Raw genomic sequence first — 26,060 nt, 5'->3', positions numbered from 1 at the left:
GGTGCAGCCAGTTAAACCCACCGCTTGTGACACCAGGGTCCCCTATGGTTTGTTCGAGTCACAGCTGCTCCAGTTCCCATCCTGCTCCCTGCTAATGTGCCTGGGAAAGCAGTGGAAGATGGCCCAACTGCTTGGGCCCCTGCCACCCACATGGGAGTCCTAGATGGAGCTCCAGGCTCCTGGCTTCAGCCTGGCCCAATCCTGGCTATTGTGGCCATTAGGGTAGTGAATAAGCAGATACAAGATTGGTCTCTCTCTATCATTTTGTCTCTAGAACTCTGCCCTTTAAATAAATTTAAAAATAATAAAATAAATAATAAATAAATAAAATAAAATAAAATAAAATAAAAAATAAAACCATAGATCTTATTATGGTCCTGGCTGGAATGAGGCATTAGCCCCCAAGCTGGCTTAGTTCTAGATTTCTCACCTCCTTCTCAGATCCCCAAAACTGAACTACATCTATCTTCACATGCAGTGGCTTGCACATCCATGTTGAAATATCTGAAAAAAGAACTATCTTAAGGAAAGCCCCTTCATTTCCCTACAGTTCTCTCGAGTTCCACACTATCTCTCCCATCCTCCCCTGCCCAGATCTTTAATTAGATGACAGAATTTTGATTCTTTTGTTAGTATTATCCTAAAAGAAGCTATCAAATGAAAGAGAATGAAAATTTTCAATAAATTACTTTTTGGAAATACATTCTTTTGATGTTTTTCATCATGTAGGATTGAAGAACATTCTGTATAAACATGGAAGCTATAAAAAAGAAGGGGAGGGCAGACATTCCAATCAGCTTTCTCCACTGGCATTTTAAATTGGGAGTGCACTTATAAATGCATAAAAAAGAAGAAAATGGACATGCTGGTGTACTGAGAAACAAAATAAATAAGAATATTTTATTAAATTAATGCAGGTACAAACAATAACCTTCAAATACAGAATCAGATATTATCTCTGCTCATGTTGTTTACAATGAAACACAAGTCAAAAACAATAATAAAGTGCTTTACAAATCCAACACCACGAGATGCTTAGACTTGGGTATGTCTTTCTCAGTCGGAACCTTTGCTTAAACTTCACACAAAGGACATTGTCGTACAAATTAGTGACTGTAGAAATACAAATAGATTAAGAAGGAGTCTTGTTAGAGACTTTATTTCTTCAGACTTGATGTGTGGTAAGGCAAAGAAAGTTCCAGAAAATGGCCAAGTAAATGGCTAAGAGGAAAGCAAAACTCAGAGACCTCAAGAGAGGGTGTCTCTCCAAGTTCCATGGAAAACAACACCTTAGAGACCTAGTGCATTCACAAGTTCAAGCACAGCTAAAGGGCTTCTCCTGCCACAGAGAAGGCAGCCAGCAGTACAGCACACTGCTGAAACTCCCAGAAAGAATATGTAATTCTGCAAATACAGCATCAAAGTTAAGCTTATACTCAAGAGAAGATAGAGGGAATAAAAGTCCCAGACATAATTCTATCACACAGAGGTAATAAAGGTTGCCCTTTGGGAATAGGTTGACTTAGTAGTGTACCCCTGAGAAACCATTGTACACAAAATAAACCAAGTCCAAACTCCACCCCAGAACAAGTATTCAGCAAATGCTGGTTGTCTAAAGCTATACATAATGCATGTTGAACAAGCACTAAATTATATGAAAGATACTTACAGGCTAGGGAAAGACAATCTAGAAACAGCTAAGACATAATTTCTGGCCATAAGGAACTTCAGATTTGTTTCAGCTGCTACATAAAAAACAAAATATTAAATAAAAACAGCAAAGTGCACATAAGACATGTATGTATTATCACTTAGTATTTGCAACATACATTTCCATCTATAGATTGTCCTTAGAATACATGAGCAAAAGGCAGCAATTGTTGCTTCTGGAAAGGGAAATAGAAATCTGCATGGACAGGATGCAGATCCTCCTTATCTCCTATTAGTCTTTTGAATTTTGAATTACGGAAGAGGATTAATTCAAAATTCAATAGCATTTAAATAGGAAAGAAAGAACTGCTAACCAATCGGACACCGTAAGACAAGCATCAGATTGTATGTTGAAAGCAAATGAATCAAGGATAAGTATAATGCTAGAAAAGGAACTCAACATTATTTTCCACAAGCTTTTCCACTTCTCATGACTTAAAACTGCCTTGATTATTAAGATGTGTAAGTCTATCCAACTGTCCAGGGACTCAATGACTGACCACCTAGAGTGTCCCTCCTCTTGGGAACACTGCTAGACTTTCCATCTCACATCATCATTCTCTGAACACCTTATGCTATGACACTACACTTAATTATACCAATAATTTTTTAATTGATCTCATTATACCATGAGAACCTTAAGGGCAGATACTATGTCTTGCTCATAAATGTAGATTCAATATCTGGCACAGTGCAAAACACATATAACATGCAAGGGCACCGAATACATAGTTCTTGAATGAATGAATGGCTTAAAGTAAAATATCTGTAAATTGTATTCTAAAAGGACAGTGTGTGCCAGCCATGGAAATCTGAGGTCTGCTATTTATTGGCTTGGGCAATTTACTTACTATCTCTTTTTCCTCAGCTGCAGAATGAGTGTGATAGTAGTTACAACAACAACTTGGGTTGTTAAAGGGATGAGATGAGATGATGTGTGTATGGTCCACACAGTTGTAAAAGTGATATTTAAACAGAACAGATACTGTGACAGACACTTTATGTCTGAGAATGAAATTATTCAAGTCAACCAAAGTATCAGTGGGTTAAATAAGGTAAGATCCTAAACAAACCAACAGTTTGTTCTCTATGCTTCTTTCCTACTTGTACAGATAGTTATACAGGATATCAAGCACCTTAGAAATACTTTGGGGGGCTCAAATAAGCCATTAAGTAGCAAGCTTAGTTTGGCAACAAAATTTTAACATCTATTGCAATATACTTCCTATAGAAATCATTCACAAGCACATACACATGACAAGACCCCACAGGATCAAAATAAATAGGAATAACTCATACTTGAACATGGGTGCAACCCTGGACCTCTCAGGTATGTGGGAGATACACACAGGTACTGAGCAGAGGCCAAGGGTGCCTCTGCCACATCCGACCATTGAATCAGGGATTCTCAGCCCACTTTCCTAGGATGAAGGCCCTCATCCGGAAGTGTCCTTTCTCCTCTTCACAGTGCAGATGCATCTCTCAGTCCTGCTGAAATTCCAACGCTTCCTTCAGGCTCCTCTCGCCACTCCATGCTTTTTCATTTTGCTTTGCTTTTCCCAGGTTCTGTCTTTAGTGCTTGAGCCTTTTAAGTCCAACGCCTTCTGCATCCCGCCAGCCCATTCATTCCTCTGGCCCTGGTGAACTCCCAAACCACTGGCTGAGAATCCCTGCTTGGAGATCCAAAGTTTCAGGGCTATGTTACGTCTCCTCGAATTGTATGTCTAGAAAGTGATAACAGAGTATTAATGGGTGGTGGGTGGGGGGAAAATTAACAAAAAATTGAATTAGAAACATGACTCATATTTTCCAGACCATATACTAAATTCACAACAAGAGAGAGAGGCAGAGTATATATAAGGTCCATCACTCTTAGTTGATAAAGGATGGCCAAACATTCTGGTTTGCCCAGGACTATCCTAGTTTAAAACGTAGAGTCAGGCTGGTGCTGTGGCATAGTGGGTTAAAGCCCCAGCCTGCAGCAACAGCATCCCAAATGTATGCTGGTTTGGGTCTTATCCAGCTCCCTACTAATGCACCTGGGAAAGCAGGTGGCCCAAGTGCTTGAACCTCTGCACCCACAAGGGAGAACCGGAAGAAGTTCCTGGCTCCTGGCTTGGGATTAGCTGAGCATCGGCCACTGTAGTCATTTGGGGAGTGAACGAGTGGGTGGAAACCCTCTCTCTGTCTCTACCTTTCTCTGTAACTCTTTCAAATAAATAAAATAAATCTTAAAAAAAACCTCACCAAAACTCCAAGTCCTATTTCCTAAGCAAACCCTCAGTCCTGAGCACACTGGAATGGTTGGTCCCTTAGGATAACTCCAACATTTACTCCAACATTTCCTTCACAACACAAAGGAACGCTATGGATTGCATAATAAAGCCTGCCTAAGCTTTCACACATTAATTAGACTACTTTAAAACCTGGGCTCTTTAAGTAGTTTTGTTTCCAACTACATTAAAAATGATTAGAGGGGCTGGCACTGTGGCACACTGGGTAAACCAGTGCCGGCACCCAATATGGGCACTGGTTCAAGTTCTGGCTATTGTACTTCTGATCCAGCTCTCTGCTTTGGCCTAAGAAAGCAGCAGAAGATGGCCCAAGTCACTGGGCTTCTGAACCCTTGTAGGAGACCTGGGGGAAGCTCCTGGCTTCCAGCTGGCCCAGCTCCAGCATTGCAGCCATATGGAGAGTAAACCAGCAGATGGAAACCTCTCTGTCCTTCCCTCTCTCTCTGCCTCTCTGTAGCTCTGCCTTTCAAATAAATAAATCTTAAAAAAAAAAAAAAGATTGGAAACCATAATATAACTTTCTACTTGGTTCAATCAGCGAGGTGGGGATTTTTTGCCCTTTTATAAATGTAGACATTTGTAGCTAAATGGATTGAGGTGGATGGATGAAGAGTAAGATTCTATGGTCAGTCTGTTGAGCCCTCAAGTTTGATTTGTCATCAGCTGGGTGTTCTTGGGCACTTTCCACTATCTTCTTGACATTCTGTTTTCTCTCTTTTAGAGTGGGGACAATTCTAGCATTTACCCCTTTAACTTTTTTTTGATGGGGTAGATGGAGATTAAATGATTGCACACACGAAGCAATTGGCACACTGCCTAGTGTACAATGTTCTAGATCTAAATTGTCCATCCATCTAGGTCAACTGGGAACCGTGTGACAAGGAGATATCCTGGGATGCAGGGCCACAGACGTTCAGAAAGGAGGAGCTGCCTCTTACCCATCTTCCCTTCTCTCTCCACAAAGCTGCTCACAGTCTTAACTCTCAGGGGCCACCCCCACATCCCTGCAGACTGTGGGGCACAGAAAATCTAGCAGTTCTGACAACCAGAATTGTTTACAAGGAGGGGAGACTGAGTCTGATAGTTTCTCCTTGTTATTGCTTTGGCTTTTTGGTTCCTTTTCCTTCAACTTCCCAATCCCTTCTGATATTCTTACCATTTAGTTTCTTTGAGTTTCTATCTTGGATGTCACCTTTCTCCACATCCATCATTCTCACTGGAGAAAAAGAAATCACTTTTATTTCCATTTAGCACAAATGTACATCCCACACAATGACTTGAATTTAAATTCCAGGTTCCTATGAAACATTTATCCTCTAGGAAGTCCAATGGTTTCCTTATTCTATGGTTCCTAATCCCTGGGATTAATTAATCCTACAATGTAGGGCACATGATTTTGCTCCTAGATTCTCTCTAAGAGAATATGTTTTCATTTTCCATCCTTTTCTTAGCGATGACTCATATCCTGATATACTCTGTTTAATCTATTGGCCTTCCGGCCACTCCTAATGCCAACTAATCCCCTTTTCCAGGAAAATAGTCAAAATGCAAGTTAACAACAATCATTTCCTTGTAAAAACCATCTCTATCTCAGGATCACTGAAACTTAACCTTGGCATCCTGGCTAACTACCTTAGCTCTGTTAAGAACCTCTTCTTTGGAAACAGCTGATCTCTACTCCCTCAGTTACATCACTTTCTCAGAGTCACTCACCTTATAAGGGGTTGGGGGAAATTTCTCAATGACTATTGGAATTCCCTTTCAGATTCTACTTCCCTATTGGACATCAGACTACCCCAAATGCAAACCATCACTGGATCCCTTGGTACACTTCTCAAAGTATTAGGGGGAAATGTTTACTCTAAATCATCTCTAAAGGGAAGGACATTATTTGAATATACTAATTTTTCTGTATTTTAATTGTTCCCATGGGTAAACAGAGAAATAAACACATGCAAATTATTTCTAAAACTATGTAACACCATCTACCTGAAATCTTGCAAGATACTCTATGGCAAAAATACCACAGTCAACAGAAGGAACCATTTTTATAAAGTAGCTCAGTAGAACAGTGCAACTATTTCAAGATTCAAATCCAATTGCAAGTAACAGGCACTTTAGCTCTTTCTCTTCTGGAAGTCTGTGGTTATTTGTATGATGGAAAGAAACTGTATGCCCTTGAGGCTTCTTCAACCTCCATACACACTAGTTCTCCCACTCCTCACCCCCAGGTACTTGCTCGTCACCTAGCAATCCCACCCAGCAGCACTGTGGTTGCTACTGAACAGTGGAGTATCTTTGTGCCACCTTGCAAAGCTAAGTCAGGTCTCCCTGAAGCCATGAGTCAACTCTCACCCCCTTGGAAATGCTATTACAAGTGTTCACTGCTACCCTCCAAAGTAGGTAATGCTGCAGAACAGCACAATGAACAGGAAAGGATGGTATACAAGGTCACACAGTGGCACAGTTAAAATCCAAAGTGGGCCCCAGAGGGTAAGGCTGACAGGAGGGCAGCACCTTATAATGCTTCCTGGGGATGGGGAGGAGGACCCTGCTTGCTTCTTTGTGTAGGATAATGCCTTGTTATATGAGACTGCTCTGTACTTGGCAGGATATTTAGCATCCCTGGATCTGCCTACTAATTGCCACTGTGAGAGCAATAACACCGTCATACACCTCCCAGGTCCCCAGTGAAGCCCACTGCAATAAAGGAGATACCATTTTTTCTTAGACAGAAGACGACTGTGAATGCTACACCAAGGAACAATAGCACGGCTCCCAGTATCACCAAGTGAGTCCTCTCATTCCTGTGAAACACTGGCGGCTCTGGAAAAACAAAGGCAAAAACAAAAAGAAACTGGTTAAAGATAAAATTCTGATGGGAAGCGTTCAGGAAAATAACCATCCTTTAAGTTTCATTGGGTTTAGCTTCAGGCTAATATTCTTAACTTCCTGGCCAGTGAGTGGCTGGGTTGGTAAGAAATTTGATAAGAAATTGGTAGCAGCACAGAGAATTAGAAGCAGCTCAGGCTTTGGACAGATGCACCTGGGGCTAGATTCTGCTGCCACTGATCCGTTTAGAGATCTCAGGTAAGTCCTTTAAGCAGGCTGTAACATGGAAACGCACAGATTTCTAGTGAGGCGAATGTTTCTAAAGAGCTCAGCATAGTAGCGGCTCAATTCTCAAGGGCAGTCTTCATTGTGTCTCTTCCTCTTGCATTATCTAAATACAGAAGCTAGCAGCCTACTGCATATCGAAAAGATGCTACACAGACCACAGGACAATGGGCACTCTGAATACTTCCTGCCTCCCCCATCTGTGGTCAGGACTGGGGATCAACCTTGCTACCTTTCTCTGCAGTTTGAACATCTCTGGACATTCAGTCAGTGGTGTATTTCAGCAGCCCCTCTGACTGCAGTCCCATGCAGGAGGAAAAGGGCTGCCATGGCACTAGGATGCACAGAGACTGCTGGCTCCCACCTCTTGACATTAGCTCCTGATTAGCTCTACTGTCAACTGAGACCTCTGACCCCTAACTGCACAGTTCAAGTTTTAAAGCCACACAGCAACCAGTCTAGTGGTTTACAAAGACTGTTCTGAAATATTTTGAGTCTCTGCTATGGTTTGGATGTTGACTGTCTCCAAAGACCCGTGTATTAAAGGCTTGGTACCCAGGTTGGTGCTACTGGGGGTGGCAGAACCCTCAGGAGGGGGCACTTGGTGGAGGTCCTCTGGTCGCTGGGGTCGTACCCTTGGAAGGTGGAGCTTGCGAGAGGCTTGTTGCAGAAGCCTGAGTCGGCCTCTCTCTGCTTTCCGGCTTGCCACGTGCTCCCTCCTCTGCATGGGCTCAGCCATCCACTACGAGGCCTCACAGGGCCTGCATCATGCCATTTGGGCTTTGAGCCTCCAAAACTGTGAGCTAAATAAACTTCTTCCTTTGTAAGTAGTTTTTCTCAGGCACTGAAGTAATGAAAAGCTAATACAGTCTTAAGACAACTTGATGAGTTAGGTAAGCAGGTATTTTTAAAAATCCCCAAGTTACAGATGAAGAAACAGACTTGAGAGCAGCTTAGGGGGTTACTCTAGGTTCCCCCGCAAATAAGGTGTCATTCTGTTTTAAATGGCAGGAACCCACTCACACAGCTCTGACTGAAGGCCATCTCAGTCAAGCATCGCCCTGATGAACCGCTTTTTGTTCACAAGGCTAATCTGCCTCATCTTTTCCTATTGATTGACTTTTCTATCCAGTTTTCCAGTTGTTCTCTCTAAAGCACACGGACATTCTCTGTAATATATTTTGGATGGATGGTAAGAAGCACTGTCGGAACACCTTTGGTTATATTAAACTTCACACTCACCCATCTCACTTTCTTTCTCTAAGTATCTGAGCCTCTCATTAGACTGTCTCGAATCCCACCCCCTTCTGTCTGCTGATGAGACCAAAACATAGCTGAAGTTGTGCAGGCAAAGGCTACAGATCATTTTCACACACTGTAGCTCGTTCTGTCCCTGTGATAACCTTACCGGATAGGTTCTAACCCTACTGGGAAAGTGAAGTACTCAGTAGTCTAGTGATTTGCCCAGGGACGCATAGCCTCATGCTCTGTGTACCAGGCAGACAGCCTTGAGCTGGAGCTTCCCAGACTACCTGAGGAGAGGCACATGGAGAGGAAGGATCTATCCTGTTTGGGATAAAATGGAAAACTCCATTTGCTTCCAGACATAGAAACCCAGAAAGAAGGGAGCATCCCTCACGTGCTATGAGCTGGACTCGAGAAACATGGCCCAAGCTGAGTATTCTTCTCCGGTGTTCCCCAGCTGCAAGAACATTTCCCATACAGAAGTGTAACTGGATTACCTGTCTTCTTATCTGCCTGGGAAGTGTGAACTATGTCTTAGTTTCTTATGTGCACCCAATGCCAAATACATGTTGGGCATATTCAATAAACAGCTGCCTAATGTTTAAATAGCAATACGACTGGGATAAATAAGGGTGAGGAAGCTAGATGCATTGTAAAAATGCTGTGTTATTCATTCATTCACTCACTCACTCATATATTCAACAAACACTGAATGGCTATGATGAATATTTACTAGGTGCGAGGGAACAGTGTGGGCACATTTTGAGACATTCAGAATATCACCTGGAATGATTAACTTGGCTGTATTGTTTGCCTCGGGACCTGGTCTCTGAAAAGTGCAGTAGAAAATCTCATTAGCTGTTGTGTTGATCCTCAGCGTGCTGGTCACATTGAAAAACTTCTCCTCTCGGTTGGAATTGGTGACGTCGGTCTTGCCATGCAGGATTTGGTGGTCACTGCTTGTCCAGATGACTTCAGCCTCAGGGTAACCCTCTGCCTGACATGTCAGTTCATGTTCAGAGGTGACTGGATCCACAGAAATTCTTTGGTTGATTTTGTGATAGGGTGCTAGGTAGCAAGTACAGAGAAATCAGAGTTTTGGCTTAGCACAGAACTAGATACCTGGCTTGGGGGTGTCTACCCTAGAAAAGGTATCCATAAAGGCTGGTTCTCAGAGAAATAAGCTTAATGTGCAGTTTATGCCTCAGCAGGGGGAGCACCCACTAACTCTCTCTCAAACCTTCTGTTTGAACTTAGGCCAACAACTCTTGTCATAAAAATGTTGCTGGGGCCGGAGCTGTGGCATAGCAGGTTAACGCCCTGGCCTGAGGCACTGGATCCATTACAGTGCCGGTTTAAGACCTGGCTGCTCCACTTCTGATCTGGCTCTCTGCTATGGCCTGGGAAAGCAGTAGAAGATGGCCCAAGTCCTTGGGCTCCTGCATCCATGTGGGAGACCCAGAAGAAGCTCCTGGCTCCTGGCTTCGGATCCGTGCAGCTCTGGCTATTGTGGCCATCTGGGGGGTGAACCAGCAGATGGAAGACTGCCTCCCCCCACCCCCTGCCTCTCCTCTCTCTGTGTAACTCTTTCAAATAAATAAATAAATAAATCTTTTAAAAAATCATGTTGCTATACTTATTGACTGCAAACTAAGTGTATACATTAATTTAAAGAGAACTGTAATTTTTATTTTTAAATTTTCAAACCAGTAGTTTTTCTATCTAGATATGAAATATGTTTCTCCATTTATTCAAGTCTTTATATGTTTCTTAGTAGAGTGTTGCAGTTTTTACATAGGGTCTCATTTCTTCTTAGATCTATTTCTGAATATTTTTTCTATTGTTGTAAAGCTATCTTCAGAAATGCAAACATCTCAGTGGCAAGCATTGTTTTCCTAGACTTTAATAAAAGAAAATTGGATTTTGATGTGTTATTCACTTCTAAGTAAGCCATTAATACAGTATTACTAACTATACTCCATAATGTATTCATTCCCATCAGTTTTTCTCAAATGTCTTTTTTCAATTCTAGGATCCTATCTAGGACATCATATATTTATTTTAAAAAATTTTTAATGTTGCTTTTACAAATCCATCATTTAAACAGGGAGAATCTTCAAAAAGTTCATGGGAAAGAATATCATGAAAAAACCATGCATGGATTTCTAATCTTTTTTGCACTCAAAACAAACATCTTTTAATTCCATTTTCCCATTAACTTATTGAAGTACCTTGTACAATACGACACAAGCGCCAGGGGTATAACTACACACAGTAAAACACGACTAAGAAGTCTTCACAGCCAGACTGCATGGGTTTAGAAGCTGGCCTCAGCACGTACTAGCTGGGTGAATTTGGGCAAACTGCTTGATTTCTTTGGAACTTAGTTTCCTCCTCCTTCAAATGGATAGAATAATACTATCTGTCATAGAAAATAAGACCCTATCTACTGAAAGATACGTTCAGATTTCAAAGACAGCAACATGTGAAAAATATTCATCTTAGACAGGAAGCATCTGCCCAAGTCATTTTGAGCACTAAGTGATTAATATAAATAAAGTGCCAGGTACAAGGCCCAACACATAATAGGTGCTTCAGAAGTGCTAATTATTACCACTGCCTGTACTGCGGCTCCTCTGTTTTTACTGCAGCTGTGTTAGGTACAGCCTGGTAGTTTCTTCAGACAGACTTTCATGTATCTAAATCTCCTGCTGTTTCAAAAATGTTAGGCTAACTCTGTTTGAGGAGATCATTTATTCAACAATTAAAGTGTGCTTCTGTTACATTCCTACTCTACTATATGTCAAGCCCTAGGGATACAACAATGAATAAGACCAGGGGCTGGCATTGTGGCATAGCAGGTAATGCCACAGCCTGTCATACCAGAATCCCATATGGGCATAAATTCATGTCCCGGCTGCTGTAACATTCAGCTCCCCGTTAATGGCCTGGGAAAAGCAGCAAAAGGTGGCCCAAGTGATTGGGGTCCTGCTACCCAGGTGGGAGACCTGGAAGAAGCTCTTGGCTCCTGGCTTTGACCTGGCCTAGCACTGGCCATTGTGACCATCTGTGGGGTGAACGAGCAGAGGGAAGATCTCTCTGTCTCTCCCCTTCGCTCTTTCAAATAAATAAATCTTGGGGAAAATAAAAAAGGGCAAAATGCCTGCCCATGTGGGAAGGAGAACACAGACAATGAACAAAAAGTTGTAGTTATATGATATAGTACACAACATAACAAAGATAGTTATAGATAATAGGACACTTATACAGTGCTGGACATTTAAAGGGAGAGATGGAGCTGGTGGGGAATGATAGCAGTTAATCTGTGGTCCACATGATCAAAACAGATTTATCAGGTTAACTATGCAACACTTGGTCTTTTTAGTGCCTAATCCCACTTAAAGTCCTGAACGTATAAGTGGACATTTCATTTTCCTTGTTTTTAGGTCAGTGATGAAGGATGAACATTTTAAATTAAAAGTCAGAAGCCTGAGAGCCTGGTATTTAAACTAGCAAACATTAAGGTACAATAATCTCCAAAGTGATAATGATAACTGAGTTAATCCCAAACTAAACCCTTTCTAGTTTCAGTTTCAAAATGCTTCACCTTTAAAATCCCATGGTGAGTAATCTCCCTGTGGGGAAGCTACTACCACACATTTGCAATGATGGGAAGAGAAACCCAAGAGCATTACTGCGAAATCATTTGCATGTGGAGCTGACTCAGGAGCTGGACCTCCTTGAGTTGCAAAGCTGTTGCAAACAGATCACCAAACTTAAACTGGTGATACTGTCTCAACGCAAGTGAAGCTTGGTGGCTGGTTTAACATATCCAAACCTACTCATCTTTCAAAAATTTTATGCTACTCCTATTTGAGGAAATAATTTATTCAGCAAATGACAAAAAATGTGCACTTGTCACATTCCCACTCTACTATATATATTTAAAAATGGGTTAATTGAATTAAATGGACCACAATTTCTGTCCATTAGAGTTTGTGTTCTAGAAAGAAGAGACAATGATTAAAACAGAGAGGTACTCAGTGCAGAGTTCAGACTTTTGGTATAGCTCAATGGAACTCCCAAGACCACTGTATGCAAAGAGTAACAAAATGGAATGCCACTAGGATGCCAGTTCAGTAATTTATAATGCAAAACTGAAAGGCCAGAGAAATCAGGTCCTCAAATGTGGTTGGTCATTTGATTTGCTCAATCAAGGACCCCTAATTTGGGGAAAAAAATTGGAAGATGTCCTAGTATTTTGAACAGCAAAGGAAATTGTGTCTGGAAGAAATCCTTCCAGACTCCAGGAACAGCTGTTCCCTCCCTGTATACACCCTGCAGGCTACTGAGCCCTTCCCTGGAATTAGATCTCCAGCCTCCATGCCTCCTTCTTCCTCACCACCAGGATTATGCTCTTCCCCTCCTATGACAGATACAGCAATGATGGCTGTTCATGGCTTAATAATTGCTTTCATGTTCTGGAATACAGTGAGTGCCTGATATTGTTGATAGGCTGAAAAAAGATGAAAATGTTAACCATCACATCCCACACTTTCTTTCATGAACGTCATGAAAGGAGAAGCATATGGTAAAATATAATGAAAATTAAAAGCACTTTACAACTGGCGTTTTCCTGACAACAGCATTAACTGAGCTAGAACCAAAGATCCAGTAATAAATCATAATATGGACACATTTTTCCTAATCCATATATACCTTTGTCTTTTGAGTTTATATTATTGACCTTCATATTGATGGTAGTTAACCATCAATCTTGGAAAGACCAGGGGAAATGATTTAATTCTAGTGAAATATGAAAAGGTCACCATGTAATGAAAAGAGGCAGATTTAACCTCAATATCAGGGAGTAATTTAGACAGGCTATGGCAGGGGGCGGGGAATGACAGGAATGCCATATGAACAGAAGGTTCTTAGGGGAATTTCTGTTCTTTGTGGAGTTTGGATAAGCTGCTAACACGTGGGATCCTTTCAACCTGATTCTGCGAAACTCAACAATGAAAACAGAGGTGGTCGGTTAGGGTGCTTTCCTTTATTCAGGTCGTGCCAATCCACATTTTGAACTCAAGTGGTCTGACAACATATGTGTGCGTCAAGACTCAGGAACCAGCACTCACAGTTCCTCTTCAACACCCCTAGATAACAATGGTAAAGATTTTCAAGATGAATGCATGCCTAATGACCACAGCATATACCATCTCTAGGAAGAATGAGCTCCTCTGCACTTGATATGACTATTTTTTACCTTCATAGATTGATTCAAGTCTCTTCGAATGTGACCTTTACAATGGGGTTTTTAAAAAGTAAGTGAGTTTGCAACAGAGAGGCTAAAAGAAGGAAAATAAAGCACCTAAGATAAAAAAACAATACTTGAGTAAAAATTTTGGAGTGACACACAAATGTTTACTATCTTTGCAAGCCATGCAAAATGGTGGTGAAAGGAGAAGGGATACTTCTGCAATTCATTGTATTCCTTTCTACAGTATGTGAATTATTTCTAAGTATGTAGCATTAATTTTTATATTAAAAAGTAAGGAATTTATTTTTTTGAAAAGTGAACACATTGTACACTATGGCTCTGGATCTTCAGTGACTTTCCATAGACAGTGCTCAAGAAATGCACACTGGCTATGTGTATGAACGAGTGAACAGAACTCCACTGTTAGACACTGAGTCCGAACCTCGCAGAATGAAAAGTTCTCAATACTCAGGATATGTTTCTAAAAAAGGCTAGGCCTCCTTCCCTATAATAATTCTTACCATTGACTTTCAAGGTAATCCTCTTGTAGTCTGCACCACCATAGCTGATCATGCAGCAGTAAACCCCTGCATCCCGCAATTTCACATCCGTGATCTGAAGCGCAGCGATTCCCAGGTGGAGCTGGTCCTTCAACAGCTGGGCCCTCTGCCTATAGCTGCTGTGCTGAACCTTCAGGTTTTCATTCCCATGCACAAACTGAATAATCTGCTTATCACCCATTTCCCAGTAGACAACTAAGGAATTGAGGTCTAATTGTTTTTCTACTGGGAATTTGCATTCAATTGTCACATTGCTGCCATATTCTACCACATACAGGTCCTTGGGAACTGTGACAGTAAATGCTGAAAAGAAAGATAACCAACCTTCAGGAGATGGAAAATTCCTCAAAACATTAACAAAATGAGTACAGGTTTACAATCACTTTGGTCAGTTATATGACAACTATATTTAAGGACTTACTTCCCTAAAACATGTATTTTATCCAGTGGATTTCAAACATGTTTTTAGATGTTATATCTTATCCTTAAATTAAAATAATAAGACTAGCTAAACAAGTTGTCCCATAACTCATAAATATACATCCCTGTAGAAATGTTACGTGGTGACAGAGGACCTATAAGCAGGGAAATTTGGTTTCAAGTAGATATCCCCAGAATGTCTTTGACTGGAGACCAACCTGCCTTTTATATACATTGAACGGTACATTCTAATAGTCTTCTCCTTACTGATCTAAACTTTGGATCAGTTCCCTGGCAAGAGGCACATGGATAGGGAGATGGAGGGAGGACGATGCCAGTACTGTGTTCCCCTGACACTTTCCAGGTATAATAAAATTCTCTCTGAGGACGGCCTCCTCAGAAAAAGCAGGACACAAAGCAACATAGATAAAATGATCCCAGTATAGTTTAAAAAAAAATCAAAAGTAAACAAATAGGTCATTTTCCCCAGACATTTTCAGTAGTCATTTTCAGTTATCCAATTCCTAGGGACTACTTAAGGTTAGGAATTGGATAACTATTTAAGGTTAGGAATTGGATAACTGTTTAATTCTGTTTCTTTTGGTTTGTCTCTATTCTCTATATATTTATACAATGATATAGATGAACTGTTATGACATACAAATATAGATATTTTCTTATAAGAAAGTAATATCCACTTTAGAGTGTTAGTTTTCAATTCATAGTTGAAAATACAGACCTAAGTAAAGGATTTGGTGTCTTACCGTTCAGCAAATGACAGTGGGCTATGAATGTAAAGACATTAAATATCCTCATCTTTCTGGAATGACCTAATTATGAGAGACAAAAAGAAGACTGCTTTACTCAGTAATTGAACACACACCATACAAGTATGGGACTTGGAAGTTTTTAACCTGAAATAGTCCTGATAACCAGGCACTGTCTGATTTTTAAATTTGGTTTGCAACAGGGATTTTGGAAATCCAATACCTTCACTTATTATCTCTGAGCCATAAAAAGCCAAGTGGGAAAACAATTCTATAATATGAGAATTTTTAAATTTAGTTATAGGCTCTGAAAAAACCCTTAATGTACACTAAAAAGAAGCCTAAGGAGAAAATACTGCACCCAAATCCTTTCAACAACTTCATTTGTCTCTGTATTGTAAATTATCTAGAAATCTATAAACTGCCCCCCGAAACTTTTGAAGCAAAGAGAATCTTATTTCCACTTCTCTCACCTTTCAATACTTCCCCCACTCCCTATAATTGAATATATTCATCCTCCCCTTTAGCTCTTTAAGATGTCCACTCTGCTATCCTAACCAGAGCAGATTCACCCTTCAAAATCTCCCTCTGACTTTCACTTGCTCCAGATTATAAATCTTACTCCCTCAGTAGACAGGTTCTGCTATCACAGGGGGGATGGGAAGGAGGGAAAGTTGGATGTGACCCAGGTTCGGCTGACTCACACTCTGCTCTTAGAAGTGTATCAGCCTAGATGCTTGCTTCACTTTCTCATCATGCTTAACATTTTTTTTGTTTTTGTTTTTTTTTAACTTTTATTTAATGAATATAAATTTCCAAAGTACAGCTTATGGATTACAATGGCTTCCCCCCCATAACTTCCCTCCCACCCACAACCCTCCCCTTTCCCGCTCCCTCTCCCCTTCCATTCACATCAAGATTCATTTTCAATTCTCTTTATATACAGAAGATGAGTTTAGCATATATTAAGCAAAGATTTCAACAGTTTGCACTCACATAGAAACACAAAGTGAAAAATACTGGTTGAGTACTAGTTATAGCATTAAATCACAAGGTACAGCACATTAAGGACAGAGATCCTACATGAGGAGTAAGTGCACAGTGACTCCTGTTGTTGACCTAACAAATTGATACTCTTGTTTATGGCATCAGTAATCACCCTAGGCTCTTGTCATGAGTTGCCAAGGCTATGGAAGCCTTTTGAGTTCACCGACTCTGATCATATTTAGACAAGGTTGTAGTCAAAGTGGAAGTTCTCTCCTCCCTTCAGAGAAAGGTGCCTCCTTCTTTGATGACCTGTTCTTTTCACTGGGATCTCACTTGCAGAGATCTTTCATTTAGGTCATTTTTTTTCCCCCAGAGTGTCTTGGCTTTCCATGCCTGAAATACTCTCATGGGCTATTCACAATAGCTAAGACCTGGAACCAACCCAAATGCCCATCAACAGTAGACTGGATAAAGAAATTATGGGACATGTACTCTATAGAATACTATACAGCAGTCAAAAACAATGAAACCTGGTCATTTGCAACAAGATGGAGGAATCTGGAAAACATCATGCTGAGTGAATTAAGCCAGTCCCAAAGGGACAAATATCATATGTTCTCCCTGATCAGCGACAACTAACTGAGCACCAAAGGGGAAACCTGTTGAAGTGAAATGGACACTAGGAGAAACAGTGACTTGATCAGCTCTTGTCCTGACTGTTGATGTACAATGTAATACTTTATCCATTTTAGTATTTTTTTTCTAGTACTATTGGTTGAACTCTGTAATTAACATACAATTATTCTTAGGTGTTTAAATTTTAACTGAAAAGTGATCCCTGTTAGGAATTTGGAAAATATTACTCTGAGTGAAATAAGCCAGTCCCAAAGGGACAAATATCATATGTTCTCCCTGATCGGTGACAACTAACTGAGCACCAAAAAGGAAACCTGTTAAAGTGAAATGAACACTATGAGAAACGGTGACTTGATCAGCCCTTGCCCTGACTGTTGATGAACAACTTAATATGTTATCCCTCTTAGTATTTTTTGTTTGTTTGTTCCACTTAATACTTTTGGTTGAATACTGTAATCAATACACAATTATTCTTAAGTGTTGAAACTTAACTGAAAAGTGATCGCTGTTAAATATAAGAGTGGGAGTAAGAGAGGGAAGAGATGTGCAATTTGGGACATGCTTAAGCTGACTTGCCCCAAACAGTAGTGTTAGAAACATACCAGGGGATTCCAATTCAGTCCCATCAAGGTGGCATGTACCAATGTCATCTCACTAGTCCAAGTGATCAATTTCTGTTCACAATTGATCATAATGATAGGACTAAGAGCCAAAGGGATCACATAAACAAGACTAGTGTCTGCAAATACTAGTTGATAGAATAAAAAAGGGAGAGAACGATCCAACATGGGAAGTGAGATACACAGTAGACTCATAGAATGGCAGATATCCTAAACAGCACTCTGGCCTCAGAATCATGCTTAACATTTTACCAATTCTTCGATTCGTCAAGTACTGACTGCATGCTTCTGTGCCAGGCACAATTTTTGGCATGGGGGATATAGCAGTGAGCAAGAAAGAAAAGTCAAAGGCCAGCACTGTGGTGTAGCCGGTAAAGCTACCACCTGCAGTGCCAGCACCCCTATGGGCACCAGCTTGAGTCCCAGCTGCTCCATTTCCGATCCAGCTCTCGGCTATGGCCTGGGAAAGCAGTAGAAGATGGTCCAAGTCCTTGGGCTCCTGCACCTATGTGGGAGACCCGGAAGAAGCTCCTGGTTTCCGGCTTCAGATTGGCCCAGTTGGGGCCATTGGGGTCATTTGGGGAGTGAACTAGTGGATGAAAGACCTTTCTCTCTGTCTCTGTCTCTCTGTAACTCTGTCTTTCAAATAAAGAAGGGAGGGAGGAAGAGAGGGAGGTCGGTCATTCTTCCGTGGGGCCGGCATTCAAGTAGGGGATTAAAACACTATTTGTAGTGTTTTTCAGCCCATCTGCTTACTAACATACTAACATCTCTCTCTTATGTTATATTTGAACAATTTTGATTTAAAAAATCAGTGTCCCTTGGAGTGTTTCTTCAACCTTTGTATACATACACAAGTCAAAGCTGATCAATTAATGCTACACATTCATAACACAGAAGATGAATGCTCTTAATACATAAAATAGCGCCCAAAATCAGTAATAAAACTACACATAACCCAAGAGGAAAATAAACAGAGGTGCCAACATAGAGTTGAGAGGACAGGAATTACAGATGGCAAGCGAACATGGGAAAGAGTGCTTAATCACATCAAAAAAAGCATTCACAGTATGAGGTACTGTTTTTCTCCTATTATCTTGACCAAAATAATAAGACATTGTTAATATTAAATGAATGTAGAGATATGGACAAGTTGGCCGTATTGCCCACTAATGGCGGGAATAGAAAATAATATAACATTTTTTGGAGGACAATTTGGTAATCCCTATTAAAATTTCAAAGGCATATGTCATATGAACTTCCACTCCCTCTTCTGGAATCTACATTACAAAACCAACACACACACACACACACACACATACACACAACTATATATATAAAGATGATCATTGTTAATGACAGCCCCAAGGTGGGTATACCCTAGATAGCCGACATGGCTGAATAAATTTTGGCACTCTCAGGTAATACAATGCCATTAAAGACGGAATTCAGTAGCTGCGTATATATTGATTGTACAAAGACACGGAAAACGTAAAGCAGCGCGCAGCAGAAATCTACTTTCATTTAAAAAAGAAAGTGAAGGGGCTGGTGTTGTGGCATAGCAGGTTAAAGGCCCAGCCTGCAGCACCAGCATCCCATATGGGCATTGGTTTGAGTCTCGGCTGCTCCACTTCTGATCCAGCTCCCTGCTAATGTGCCTGGGACAGCAGCAGAGGATGGCCCCTCCACCCATGTGGGAGACCCGGAAGAAGCTCCTGGCTCCTGGTTTCAGATTGGCTCAGCTTTAACCACTGCGGCAATTTGGGGAGTGAACCAATGGATGGAATACCTCTCTCTTTTTATCTCTATCTCTCTGTAACTCTCTTTTTTGAAAAAAGAGATTTATTTATTTATTATTTGAAAGGTAGAGTTACAGAGAGGCGGGGGGGGGGGGTCTTCCATCAGCTGGTTCACTCCCCAGGTGGCTCCAATGACTGGAACAGCACCTATCCCAAGCCAAGAGGCAGGAGCTTTTTCCAGGTCTCCCACAGGGGTGCAGGATCCCAAGGACTTGGGCCATCTTCTACTGCTTTCCCAGGCCTCAGCAGAGAGCTGGATTGTAAGTGGAGCAGCCAGGACATGAACCAGTGCTCATATAGGATGCCAGAACTGCAGGCGGTGGCTTTACCCGCTATGCCATAGTGCCAGCCCTCTCTGTAACTCTTTCAAATAAATAAAATAAATTTAAAAAAAAGAAAGGAAGGAAAAAAAGAAAATATGTAGGGGTGTGTGTGTGTGTGTGTGTGTCCATATCTTTAGACAGAGGAAATGTCCAAGAGGCTGGCAGTGATAATCTCTAAAAGCAAAATTAGAGGGAGGACAGGCAGCTTTTCACCTCTTCTTCTTCTTCTTTTTTTTAAGGATTCATTTATTTGAGGGGCCGGTGCTATGGTGCACTAGATTAATGCCCTGGCCTGAAGCACTGACATCCCATATGGGCACTGGTTCGAGACCTGGCTGCTCCACTTCCGATCCTGCTCTCTGCTATGGCCTGGGATAGCGGTAGAAGATGACCCAAGTCCTTGGGCCCCTGCACTCATGTGGGAGACCCGGAAGAAGCTCCTGGATCCTGGTTTTGGATGAGCACAGCTCCAGTAGTTGCGGCCAATTGGGGAGTGAACCAGCGGAAGGAAGACCTTTCTCTCTCTCTCTCTGCCTCTCCTCTCTCTGTGTAATGCTTTCAAATAAATAAATAGATAAATAAAGATTTATTATTTTAAAGTCAGACTTATAGAGAGAGATGGAGATACAAAGAGAGAGCGATCTTTCAGTGGCTGGTTCACTCCCCAGATGGCCACAATTGCCAATGCTAGGGCCAGGCAGAAGCCAGGAGCCAGGAGCTTCTTCTAAGTCTCCTACTGGGGTAGCAGGGGCCCAAGCACAAGCGCATTGGCAGGGAGCTGCATCAGAACTGGAGCAGCTGGGATGGGAACTGGCCGATGCCTCATCACAGCTGCCTCTGTCTTAATGACTTTAAAAGAGAAAGGAAGTTAGGGAAGATAAAGAGTTAAGATTGTGAATGATTTCTTTGTTCTTTTTCTGTGTTCAAATTTTCAAATGAATTAATGTCTTACTTTTATTATCAGAACAAGATAAAAAAATAAGGAATCATTTCACTTTGCCAACTTGCTGAGTTGCAAGTAGCATGATGAGAAGAACCCCCAGAAACACAGCTAACTTCAGAATTGAGATTTGATAATGACATTCATTTATTTTCATGTTCTATTTTCACTATAAAAGTAAAGTAACTACATTACAGAAAATGAGACCAGAAGGGGAAGGTCAGTCAGTGTTCTAGCACTCTGACCCAGAAAGCATTGGTTAATGCCTGGAAATACTTTCGGTTGTCAAAATGGGGAGGTGGTGGGGAGCTGCCCTTGGTGTTTCTGGGTAGAGGCCAGGGATGCTGCTAAGCATCCTGGAACACACGGGAGACGCCCTCACAGCACACGTATCTGGCCTCAAATGTCAATCAGGCCACGCTGAGAACCCCTGCAACCACTGTGAGCATCTTAGCACATCTTTGTCCTTCAGTCCCTTTCCCATGAGTCTTCAAGCACATCATACATTTCATACTGACTTCTAATTCAAGATTGTGAAAAGTAGCTTTTCATTTTACTGCATAATTTTCATAAGCATCTTATTTTATGGTCCCATAATAATTAAGTGCTCTATTTTCAGGTATCAGATTATTGCCAATTTTTAAAATATTGTATTTGTGCCTTCAGCAAACATTTGTTGGGTATTCACTATGTGCCAGGCCCAGACAGATTTCCCAAAATACAATATCTGATCAGGGATAAAGAATATTTTCCTAGTTCTTGACACATGCTGATATTTGGTAGTGGTACACTGAGAACTGAGTAGGTTTAAATTTTTTTTTCTAATTACTGAAAACTATAATTTATTTTTTCATGGGCTTATTGTTTAGTTATTTTGTAAATTATCTGATGTTTTTTGGTCTGCTTATGATACTGATTTCTAATCAAGCTGGATGAAACTTTCATGTTAAAAATACATACACAATGGGGGAAAATAAAATGAGTTACCATTGTCTTACTAGTGTTGGATGCATTATTCTTAAAATTTTTCTCTTTTTCAATCTCCTTTGTAGGTGGAGAATACTGGAGGTATCCATGCCTGGAATGAGGCAACAGCATCTACCTGGTCTCCTTTCTTTTTTGGGTCAGAGTTGATCATAGCATAATTATAACTTTTTTTTTTTTTTTGACAGGCAGAGTGGACAGTGAGAAAGAGAGACAGGGAGAAAGGTCTTCCTTTTTCTGTTGGTTCACTCCCCAAAGGCCGCTGCAGCCGGCGCACCGCGCTGATCCTAAGCCAGGAGCCAGATGCATCTTCTGGTCTCCCATGCGGATGCAGGGCCCAAGCACTTGGGCCATCCTCCACTGCACTCCCTGGCCACAGCAGAGAGCTGGACTGGAACAGGAGCAACCGGGACAGAATCTGGCACCCCGACCGGGACTAGAACCTGGTGTACCAGCGCCGCAGGCAGAGGATTAGCCTAGTGAGCCGTGGCGCCGGCATAATTATAAATTTTAATTTTGACATTATAAACAACAATACACTCAATGGGCAAAAGGATACTTCTTATGCCAAGAAAGCACTGTTGAATAAAACACAGAGATGTTGGATCCATTAGGATTAAACCTAATTTTGGCAGTGTTTATGACATACCCTGGTAGAGCTTTTTTATGTATTTATTTTTGATTATTTAAATATTTATTTATTTCAAAGGCAGAGATACGGAGAAAGAATGAGAGAGAGAGAGGGAGGAGGAGGGAGACCTTCCATCTACTGATTCATTCTCCAAATAGCTGGGACTGGGCCAGGCCAAACCAGGAGCCTGGAGCTTCTTCCAGGTCTCCCATGCAGGTACAGGGGCCCAAGGAGTTGGGCCATCTTCCACTGCTTTCTCAGGCCATAGCAGGGAGCTGGATCAGAAGTGGAGCAGCTGGAACTTGAACCGGCACCCATATGGGATGCTGACACTGCAGGCAGAGACTTAGCCTTCTACACCACAGTGCCTGCCTCCCTGGTGGAGTTCTTATCCTTTACTGAATTTGGCTAAAAATTCTAGGGGCAATGAAAGTTTACTGAAAGTTGAAGGATTAGATCCAATATGCACCTACTTCCTCATTGTACCTTCTCCTCCAAGGCTCTGTTCCCTCGGAGTGCAGCTGTCATTAACGGGGGCAGGAGAAAGGAAGAGTATAGGCTCCCTGAAGGAGACATGGTCTTTGATCTCCAAACCCCTCCTCAGGGCAGTTGTGGAAGGCAAGAACACTGGTATGCCCTTCTGCAGGGGAGAAGCCATGACTGTGTGAGCAGACAAGGACAGAGACATTCAAAGAGCAGCGAAATGCAAAGTGGGAGAGAAACAATGGGGAAGTGGGTTGGTTCTTGGGGAAAGTCCAGTATAACACTATGGAACTGAAGCTACTTCTCTGTCTTCCCAGGGTAGGATGGGCAGGAGGAAGACACAGAGCCGCAAGCCTCCCTTCTCAAACGTGGAAGACAGTTGATCTACTAAACCTTTACTAAAATCTCAAACTCTATGAAACTTTACTAAACCCTGTGCCCACACTTCTTTCCCCTCAGTCACACTGAGGCAGGTGTATTTTTTCCATGCTTGGCTTCAATCTCCCATGGTATTTGCTGTCACAAAGCTTCTGCCTACCCTCTTCCACTGCAAAAGGCTAATTTTTTTTTTCTACGTAGTAAGACAGTTCTCCTTAAACACTATTTGTGACTGTCATTGTCAACTGGCACATTCTTTCTGGAAGGCAACTTTCACTTTTAAAATATTCACTTTGACTAAGTGGGCACACGTCTAAGAATCTATCTGAAGATAGTAATCAGCAATCCCAGTAATCAGCAATGATCCAGAAATTTTTATGCACTGATGTTCAATCAGAGGCTAAGGTAGTGAACCACTATAAATAATCTTCTGGTCCACCTATTGGACATTAATTTCATGTGGTTACCCAGTCAACTGGAATGCAGCAATTAGAAAAAAAACCACAAATTTTTAGAAGGTTGTTTAATTCATAGAAAAGCATTCACAGTCTATTTCTTCTCAGATTACAAAAACAAGGTAAAACAACACTACTTTAACTCCCTGTGTTATCAGATAACCCCCAGACTGAACTCGGATCCAGGCTAAGCTCAGGTCGGCGTGTCCCCAAAACGCTTTAACATTTTTACTCTTATTTTTCCATTTCTCCGTCAGAACTACTTAACCCTAACATTAGCAGATACAACAAAGGACTGAAGCTCTGCAGTCCTGAGTCTTCGGGGAAGAAGAGATCTTAGGAGAGGTGTGGGTGGGAACTCGCCCAGGTGCAGACTGCTGGCGAAGGGGCTGAGGCTAGATGGAGACCTGAGGCGCTCCAGCCTCCAGCCTAGAAATTTCTCCTTAGCCGAGCTACCAACCACAGGACCGCACTCCTGAACACGCAGGCACCTAGAGGGCTTACACGCACGGAGAGGAATCGCGCGGGGTGCAAGGCCAGATGCGTGAAATTTGCCTGTTTTTACTTAACACTAACAAGTAATGGACTCTACTGCACCCAAAACTAGCGCGCTTCCCTTTGCTCTCTTCTCTCCATCCCACAGAAAGGGGCACCATAAACTTGCCAGAGCGCCGGCCAGCGGCCAAAGACGCTGGGGAGAGGGGCACCCGGTGGAGGAAGAACGCTCCCTACCTGCGGACGCCGAGACCCGCGGTCCACGCCGAGACCCCGTGCCGCGCGGGACTGAGAGGCCGCCGGGCGAGTTCCCACGCTAACTACCTCGGCGGCAGGGCGCGGTGGGTCCCCGCCCACGTCTGCCCACAGCCACGCCCCGAGGAAATCCACCTGCGTCATTTGGAAGCTAGAGGATTCTCATCCTTTCACCGAAAGTGAAACCTAACGGTCCCCTTGAGTCAAGAACAAATCTAAAGATAAGACCAATTCCCATCCGGCAAGTTTTAAAGGTTCAAAACTTAAAACGAACCAAAATCTTGACATCTTGAAGCCTGGAGATCTTGGTTTTCTCTTCAAAATCCAGACACGTTAATAAATTCTGCCTTCAGCCCCCCCCCCCCCCCCTTCTGATAAGTCTTAAGATGACTGAACATCTTACTATAACCCTACGACATATAGAAAGTGAACAGCAGATCATATAGCTTTGGTGTGTATTCTAGAAAGTAGGGGAGTGTGTGTATACAAGGAAATGTATTTTTAAATCGTGGATTTTGTGACTTCCTCAAAGTTCCTCGACATAATGAAACTTCAGTTGCTTCGTCATTAAAAAAAAACTTCCCATCTGAGCTAACCTTTGAAAAATGTTCTGGATTCTCACTCTCCAACCCTCTTTAGAATCTAAGCAGGAAAAGCTGTTTTCAGTGGGATAGAGAAGCCCTCCTGGTAACTGTGAATCAGTAGATGGGCTGCCGCTGAGACATGTCTCTGCTGAGGGCTGTCCATAGTTTACTTAAGCATTTTCCTGCAGCTGGCTTTCCAACTACTACCATCTTCCTTTCTCCATCTCTCTTTTCTTCCCTCCCTTTCTTTCTAACATAATTTGAATTATTTGTTTTCCCAATTATTCCTTTCAACTGCAATTCAAATTCTGCATGGTGAATGAACACTGAGCTTATCCATTGGCTTGGTTATGGCACTTGCTTCCCAGAGAAGAATGTCCCCATTCTCAGAGTATCATAGGTTTTTATTCTTAACTTGGAAAATACAGAGGTGGATACAGCTTTAACGATCAGATTGTGGGCATGGAATTCTTTGGTCTCAGTAAAAAAATTGTCATAGATTTTAGAGATCTAGCTTAGAAGCTTCCTGTTTCAAATCTGTTGAGGCCACCTACTGGAATAGAGCAGTTTCCCCAACTTTGTTGACTGCAATTTATACTAAAATATAGAATTACTGTAGTAAAGTAGCTTACACATACATATTTATGTGTGTGTGTGTGTGTACAAGCATATTTAAACAAGGTTCATGAAACAGTACTTAAATCTACTATCTGGGATGTCTTCTAACAGTTTCTATTTAATCCCTTTCATTTTTCTAAACATGATGGTCAAGGCCCTGGATATAAATTTCATGATCTACTAGTGTGGTCATGACTATTGAGATCTGAAAACACGGTCTAAAAAGCTATCTATCCCTGAAATGCTGAGTTATCTTAGACAAAGAATTTACCAAATAGCTAGGATGAAGCCATATCTTTTTAGATGGCCTCTGTGATCTATAAATAATTTTAAAAGCTGGGCATGTGTATGTTTGTTTTATGAAAACAATGTTCAGGGTCTACCTCTGGGATCAATAGGAAAGGCAGGAAATGAGTGAAATTTGCCTTTCTCTGAAGTTATTTATGGGAAGTAGAGGTCTTTACTCAGCTTGTGGCTTGGTGATTTGTGTATTAGTAAT

The 26,060-nt window shown here is 41.7% G+C and overlaps 1 protein-coding gene across 2 annotated transcripts in view; it reads right to left on the bottom strand.

The window, feature by feature from the left end:
• Window positions 1-871: 871 nt before the first annotated feature.
• The window catches only part of CD274 (CD274 molecule), a 49,663-nt gene continuing 24,474 nt past the window's right edge, over window positions 872-26,060 (bottom strand). The window contains exons 1-7 of one of the 2 annotated variants that reach the window (XM_008255121.4): window positions 24,342-24,498; window positions 15,371-15,436; window positions 14,148-14,489; window positions 9,150-9,434; window positions 6,723-6,830; window positions 5,161-5,220; window positions 872-3,434 (exon numbers count right to left, since the gene is read on the bottom strand). In XM_008255121.4, coding sequence (XP_008253343.1) covers window positions 3,412-3,434; window positions 5,161-5,220; window positions 6,723-6,830; window positions 9,150-9,434; window positions 14,148-14,489; window positions 15,371-15,422 — 870 coding nt within the window. In that variant the 5' untranslated portion in view covers window positions 15,423-15,436; window positions 24,342-24,498 and the 3' untranslated portion in view covers window positions 872-3,411. Of the gene's footprint in view, window positions 3,435-5,160; window positions 5,221-6,722; window positions 6,831-9,149; window positions 9,435-14,147; window positions 14,490-15,370; window positions 15,437-24,341; window positions 24,499-26,060 lie in introns of those variants that run through there. The other variant, XM_051846051.2, reaches the window with a different exon arrangement.

Source organism: Oryctolagus cuniculus, chromosome 1 (assembly GCF_964237555.1).
Source record: "Oryctolagus cuniculus chromosome 1, mOryCun1.1, whole genome shotgun sequence".
Classification (NCBI taxonomy): domain Eukaryota; kingdom Metazoa; phylum Chordata; class Mammalia; order Lagomorpha; family Leporidae; genus Oryctolagus; species Oryctolagus cuniculus.
The sequence above is the reverse complement of the archived record's forward strand: the minus strand, read 5'-3'. Positions and strand labels throughout refer to the sequence as shown.